The sequence below is a fragment of the Arachis ipaensis genome, chromosome B05, assembly GCF_000816755.2.
Source record: "Arachis ipaensis cultivar K30076 chromosome B05, Araip1.1, whole genome shotgun sequence".
Classification (NCBI taxonomy): Eukaryota; Viridiplantae; Streptophyta; class Magnoliopsida; order Fabales; family Fabaceae; genus Arachis; species Arachis ipaensis.
Window position 1 is genome coordinate 136,442,211 of NC_029789.2, and position 7,463 is coordinate 136,449,673.

The 7,463-nt window shown below is 36.4% G+C and overlaps 1 protein-coding gene across 2 annotated transcripts; it reads left to right on the plus strand.

The window, feature by feature from the left end:
• LOC107644351 (probable ADP-ribosylation factor GTPase-activating protein AGD14) lies at positions 1-7,142 on the plus strand. Of its 2 annotated transcripts, none has more exons than XM_016348187.2 (14): positions 1-101; positions 344-451; positions 1,864-1,925; positions 2,320-2,407; positions 2,509-2,570; positions 2,651-2,744; positions 2,844-3,248; positions 3,792-4,361; positions 4,452-4,607; positions 4,711-4,833; positions 4,939-5,022; positions 5,889-6,060; positions 6,169-6,217; positions 6,526-7,142. In XM_016348187.2, the coding sequence occupies exons 2-14, from the start codon at positions 353-355 to the stop codon at positions 6,656-6,658; spliced, it is 2,097 nt and encodes a 698-aa protein (XP_016203673.1). In that variant the 5' UTR covers positions 1-101; positions 344-352; the 3' UTR covers positions 6,659-7,142. The 2 variants fall into 2 exon arrangements, with proteins under 2 accessions (XP_016203673.1, XP_016203672.1); XM_016348186.2 differs by having other exon boundaries at positions 7-101; positions 328-451.

The following is a 7,463-nucleotide window of genomic DNA, read 5'->3' on the forward strand; positions in this document are numbered from 1 at the left end:
ATTTGTATTTGCGATCTCTTTTCTTCTTTCTATTTTCTTTTTTTTTTTCGCGGTGGATCTCTTCTCTTCAACCTGAAACCACTTTCTGAAGTTCAATTCCGGTGAGTTCTCCATTTTCTTCTTCAACTTCAACTTCCTAGGGTTTTTCACTTCAACCTTCTCTCTCAGATCTGCTCTTAACTTTTCACCTTTCTTCTTCGCTTACAAAATTGATGTACTAGTCTTTGTGAATTCGAACTGAATTTGACGAAGATTACGGTTCGTTTTTTGAGAAATTGTTTTCTGATTGGAATCGGCTTTGACTTGGTGTTTGACTGTTACTGAAAGGTTTGAGAGGTTGCAGGAATTGGTGATGGCGAGTAGGCTGAAGGAAGATGAGAAGAACGAGCGCGTAATTCGCGGTCTTCTTAAGCTTGAACCAAATCGAAGATGCATTAACTGCAACAGCTTGGTAAGAGCTCCAACAAGTTACATGTAGTAGTGAATTTTGAACTTTCTGTTATTCATATTTTGAAAAATTGATGCTCTTTAGCCTCATTTCATGGTAGATTCAGGTTAGCTATGTAGTGATCATGCGGGAGTGAATTCGAGTGGATTACTGCTTAGTAGAAAGTAGGAACTAGAAATAAAATCGTTGGAACACAGGGAGTAGTTCTTTGCAGCAATCGAAGTTGTTCAATTTGATGAAATGTAGTGGCACACATATAGAGTGGGTTTGTTGAAGCTGGTACTTTTCAAAAGTTGTAGCAAGTAAAACTATCTTTGGTAAAATAAGATAAGAGTAACTTCCAATAAGCACAGGCAACCAACTATCAATAGTGTTTTAGAAAAATTGCATTTAAAATCTAAGATGAGTATAATAGACAAATATAATAGAGTAAGAATAAATTCAGATATTTATTTATTAATATATAAGGTTATATTAGATTTTTTTTAATTTTAAAAGGCAGAAGTTATCTTTAAAAAGTATTTCCATAGATGTTTTAGCGAAAAGCATAAACACATGAATATTTTGTTTTACCAGACACAAATGTTGACTTATGCTTTTGAAAACTCAAGTACCTCTCCAATAAGTTTTACCAAATCCACTGATAGTATTGTGTGATTTTGCATGTTTATGGCATGTGTGAATAAGTGGGATCATTCATTTAAGAGTCAGGTGGTTGAAAAGTTATAGTAATGAATTAAGTATGTAGTTTTCCACTTTTCCTTAATGTGACTCTTTAGTTTATTAATAACAGAATCTCTCGATCTTAATGCATAGGATTTTTGTATTAAATTTTGGGATTGCACTTGTTCATATTGTGCATGCAGCTGGCCGTTTCAGGAACCATTGTTCAGGAAAATGGTAGATTGCATTTAACAATATACCATCTGTGATCCATGATCCCTGCTATAAGGATTTGACAAACTTTCATATTGCCTGTTTATTGCCAAACACAACACAACCTACCTCTTTAAAATTTGCAAGTTTAATATTGACAAAACTAAAAGGATAGATTGGATATTAACCTCAATTTCAACCTTGATAGATAGAATGTTTTCACGAGTACCTGTTGTCACTGGCAATGCTGTAGCCTGTTGACTACAAAAAGTGAAACTGTGCAAGGATGATAAAAGAATCCATTAGCTACTGATACTTCTCTAGATTTCATGCAAAAACAGAAATATTTGATATCAAGATTCATGTTAATTCTTGTGTAGCCATCTTTATAATGACTTTGTAGTCTTCAATTTAAGCGTTGTTAATCTTTATTATTGTTTTAGAGTATTCTTAATGTATTATCTGAAAGGAAATTATTGCACGTGATATTATTACATATGTATAACGTTAATTTTACCTTCTTTTTCTTTTTCCTGAAGGGACCACAATATGTCTGCACAAATTTCTGGACGTTTGTTTGCACAAACTGTAGTGGAATACAGTAAGTTCTTATGTTAACTTTGCCTATAGCCCTATACCATATGTCAATACTATTTTAGTGGACCTATGTTTTCCTGTTTGATTTTTGTTTACATGCTTTGGATGTGGTTTGCTCATGAATTTCTACTCGTTAGCGAAGCTTAAGCATCTTTATGCTGAAAATGTGTACCTTTATGTTTTTGGGGTATAATTTCTAATGGTTTGGACACGGAGTTCATAAAATTGTATACATGGAAAAAAACACAACTTAACAATGTGCATGCTCTCATTATTTTTGTGTTAATAAAACTGGAATTTGTTTTAAAATCTATTATGCTGTACTACATAATTATAGGGTTCCTTTCTACTGCATGCTTTTCTCTGCAAGCCAACTTTGTTTTTATGTTAATTTGCAGCCGCGAATTCACCCATAGGGTTAAATCAATTTCAATGGCTAAATTTACTTCACAAGAAGTAAATGCTCTTCAAGGAGGAGGAAATCAGGTAAAGATACCTGTTGGTTCTATAATCATGCCAGAGATCTTTGTTGTCTTCCTAATGTTGTATACTTCTCAGTTTGACTTCTTTCTGTTTAATATTTGCAGCGTGCAAAAGAAATTTATTTTAAAGAATGGGATGCACAACGTAATTCTTTTCCTGATAGCAGGTAACTACCTGCTTTTGTGATTATGTATAATTGCAGGGTTTCATTTGTTCTGATTGACAATTTGATATATTTGGTACCAGTAATGTTGATCGGCTCCGGGACTTTATTAAGCATGTTTATGTGGATAGAAGATTTACTGTAGAGAGGGCTAACGACAAACCACCAAGAGGAAAGGTGCTTAATTGTTCGCTGTTTCAAGTACATAGTTGGCAGTTAGGATGGCTTGAATCTATCAGCTGAATCTAACTCTATTATGTGTTGCATGTTATGCAGGGTGACAATGATATCTATGAAAACAGGAGAAATGACATGTATCAGGGAGGGTCTAGAAGCCCTCCATACGAGGACACATATGAACGGCGTTATAGTGACAGGTCTAGTTCAGGTGGAAGAAGTCCTGGATATGATCAAGAAAGTAGGCAATATGGTGACTATGGGAGGAGTCCTGGTCGTCCTCCAATAGTCAATGATTGGCGTCGTGAAGATCGTAGAGTATCTGATGGGGATTATAAGGTAGAAAATCAATCTCCTGATCGAGCCAGAGATGTTGGTTCTTCCAGTCCACCTGTGGTCCGACCTGTTAGAGAGATATTGGGGGAAAACGTAGTACCTCTTCGGATAAGTGAACCCCCCAAACCAAACAGTGGTAAAGCTGCAGATGGCTCTGTGTTGACACAGGTGAAATTATCATCAAATATCAATGTTGTTTTGTATAATTTAGTCATTTGTGTTTTGATCTTGATGCTTTATGACCCGGCTTTGCTGTGTAGTCTTTGTATAATTTAGTCATCTGTGTTTTTTGATCTTGATGTTTTTAATAATTTATTATCATTGATTGGTAGGTTTGCTTAAAACGAAGCCACATACTTATATGCTATAGCAAGTTAACTATGTTTTGTCTGTTAAATTTGATATTTGTACTGTTATTTCATTCTAGATGTTAGTTCATTTGACATGATGTTTTTAAATTGTTGGTGAATTTATTACTATCAATATTTCAAGCTTTCCTGTGCAAGCATGTAAAAAAAAATTTAATATACAATTAGCATGAATGTTAACTGTTAATCTGGGGTCTTTCTTAATTTTCTCTGTGATGTGGCTCAGTGTTTCCTTTTGCAAGTATGTATGGTTTGACAGACCTGTCCTTTTGTCTCCTTTAGTTTAGTAAGTACCTGACTACAAATGCATTTTATAACACAGTAACATTTCTCGTTATTTCAGCGAACCACATCTTCCAGTAGCTTGGCGTCCAGCAATGGGAATCCAGTGGATGTTAAGCCTGAGATTACAAAGAGCCTTATTGATTTCGATGCTGATCCTGAACCACCTGTTGCTCCGGCAATTCCTCCAGCCCAACAAACTAATGTGTCTCAACCTGTTGTGCAGCCAGAAAAATCCAGTGCTGATAATTGGGCCTCTTTTGATGTTGCTTCTCGAGCTACAGCAAATTCAACTCCAAGCCCTGTGAATGTAAATCCACTTGAATCTGTGTTGTCGCAATTGTCAGTGCCAGCTTCTTTACCTGCACATCTTTCTGGAGTCCAAGCTGGCCCAACTGTTGCAACAGCCATTCCTGCGGGCAATGCGACAACACCTGTAAGTGCCGGCGGTTTCTCAGCTTTTCCACCAAGTGGTTCTTCAGGACCATCTCCTGGACTGGCAACAGCACCGCCTCCTAGTAATGCAGGACAGTGGACTGGTCTGCAGCATCAGCAACCATTGTTTCAAGCTAATGCTACCCATTCCACACAACAATATAAACCACATGTGGGTGGAGCTGTAAACAATCAGGTTTGGCTAGTAGAGTATTCTTTTCAGTTGTTCTACTTGTTAATTTCTGGCATAGTATTTGTTCACCCTTTCATTGAAAATATCTTGCAGCCATGGAATATATCCTCTGTGCCGACAGTTCAAGGGCATCAAAATACACCAATGCCACATGCATACCATGATGCTATAAACCCTGCCAATACAATCAGTGTTGTTTCACAACCTTCCACTGAAGTAAAATCAGGTGGAAGAAAAGAACTTCCTGAGGTATTCCTTGCAGCTTAGATTTACCTTATAATCATCTACTAAATGTGTAAGATTGCTTGCAAATATGTATTGTTTGTCTTACAGTTTTTTGTGATTCATGCAGGATCTATTCACTGTGAAATACCCATCCTATCCTGCGCCGGTTCCAGGTTGGCAAATGGGTCTTCCCCATGGCATGGGTCTTCCCCGTGGCATGGGTGTCTCAGTGCAATATAATAATGTGGTGGTACTGTTACAATCCAAATTGATTAGCTTGCAAGATTATCTGAATCTTTGGCTAGTACAAAACTTTGATGCATTTCACTAATATAATGTCTGCTCACTGTTACAGCCCATGCCAAGTTTTCCGCAGCAATCAAAATCTGTCAATCCATTTGATGCCAGCGGTGAATCTCCCCAAGTTCAAGCACCAACTGTATGTGACTTTCATTTGTTTTAACTATAATTAACGTGTTGCCAATAATAGTTCATACTTCATGGTCTTCCAAAGTTAAATTTGTGGATTGTGCATGAATATTGTATTAAACCATAATATTTGAAATTTCTGAGGGGGGATTTCACTCTTTTAAAGTGCATATTTCAGAAAATAAATGGTATGATATAATTTGGATTTGATTTTGTACAAGTGATGAACTCGAGTTTCTGGGTTGTTTCCTTTTTCTTTTTTGTTTTTCTTTTGTTTTATTTTATTTATTTTTATCTAGTTACTGAAGTATATACGTTGGTGTGTGCATCATGCACTTCAGCTGAACCATATTTATTAATAAGATAATAACATGCTCAAATTGCTCCTTTAAATTTTACACGCGAGTCAAATTGGTCCCTCCAGTTTCTATTGAATCAAATTGGGCCCCCCAAAATTATCTAACATGCATCACGTTAGTAACCCATTTTCTTTCTTCACACTGATACATGTTGATGTGTACCATAAAGTCGACTTTTTGTTGCATTCTACATGAACCTTAACAATCCAAATCAACATGGATCAAAGGGCTTGAAAACAGATGTGTTGGGACCAATTTGACTCATATGCAAAAGTTGAGGGACAAATTTGAGCGTTCACTCTTAAGAATAATGGATGTTCAGTAAATGGTAGAAAATCGCTCTTTGTTTTCTCTGTTGTGTCATTGAAATCTGGAATAGTGAAGGATGATAACATGCTGACTCTCTGATGTGCCAATTCATCAATTAATTCATAGTACTATTACCTTTTAAGTTTCTTTTAGGGGAAAAATAGTTGGTCATGGTTGATGATATTCTATTTTGTTTTCCCTTGACCAGTTTCCTTCCATGTCATCTTTGCATGGTGCTCTGCCTAGTATGCCACCTTCAGGAGCAATTCATCCTGCAAGCATGGGTAATCCATCACACGCCTGGATCCCGCCCCCGTCATCATCATATGTATCTGTCCTGCCTGGACAAGCACAAACTCTTCCATCAGCTATGGGAGCAAGTATTGTTATCCTTTTTTGATTCATTTGTCAACAACTATTGCATGCTGAAATTCTTTGGCTTTATCATTATTCTACTATCTTGAGCCTGAACCATCTGAAAATTACAGGGAATTACATGGTACAACAAATGCCACCACCTAACTTGCCAATGCCAAGGTAACTACGGACTGTGAATTTTTAATGAGCTCCTTCAATTGGTTGTTATAGGTTAGCTTGTTTACATTATATACTCTTGGAAGCTCATCTTTTGGGTGTAATCCTTCAAGTAACATCCTAAATGTGGCATCAAGTTCAATGATATAGTTAACCTTTTATTTGTCTAAAACCAAACATAGATTGGGTGTGCAGCTATTAGGTGCAATTACCTGAGCTTCCTGTTTTGTGAAATGATTTTTCCCTGGGGCACTTTTTGTGTATAGTTGCTTAGCATAGTATAACTTGGAAATTTTTAACTGAATGTGTAGGCCAGAAGCTAGTAGTTTCGGAACTGGAGGAGCTGTTTTCGGCTTGTCAAATCCAGATCAGCAGCTAACTAATTCATTCTCCACCACTCCTGCCTCTAATCCCTTCCCTGCAGGGGGGAACCCATTCGGCTGATGTGAAAATGTGTCTTCCTGAACTTGTAAAATCAAGCATCAACTTGTTGCTCCCTGTACAAATTTGGATGAGTTTTGGTTTCTATTGTTAGTCAAAGTGATACATATTCGCATTCTGAGAGATTTGTGGTGTACCCTGGTCGAAGTCAAATGTTTGTTACACGGCCAAATTGTTACTATAGGAAAGGTGAAGAGACAATGCCTTTTTTTGGAAGCGGGGTGCTAGAGGAATGAGTTAGAAGAGCTGAAAAATATTGTACCCCAAAAGAAAGAGAAGAGTCAAGCGGGTATAAAAACCCTTGGTAGAGACAATTGTTATTTGGGTGAAGGGTGAACCCATGCGTTCATCAATTAAGATTGTCGTGTCGATTGAGTAGTGGTGTGCTTATTAGTATCATAGTTGTATTTTAATTTTCTTTCCTTTTTTTTTTTCGGTTTTACTCTAATGTATGATTTTGTAATCTCAATTTTGGGAAGGTCTTTCTTTTTGTGAAGGTACATAAACTCATTTTTTTTTCTCTGTAAACTCATCTATTACTATAGCCAAATTCTATTTCTATGCCAAACAATCTGTTTACTGAAATTATTACCCAAACCCAGAATGTTAAGAGGATCTCATTTCGTAGGTTAGTGCCTTCCAGGGGTTGAATTAATTTTCTGTCCTACTGCATGAAGTAAAGGCATTTAACAATTAATAGGTTCACCCTCGGGTAAATTAATAATATTTGCTCATTCTTTTTATTTCTTTGTTTGTTTCTTTTTTTAATTAAATTAAAAAGTGAGTTTTAAATTTTAAATAATAGTCA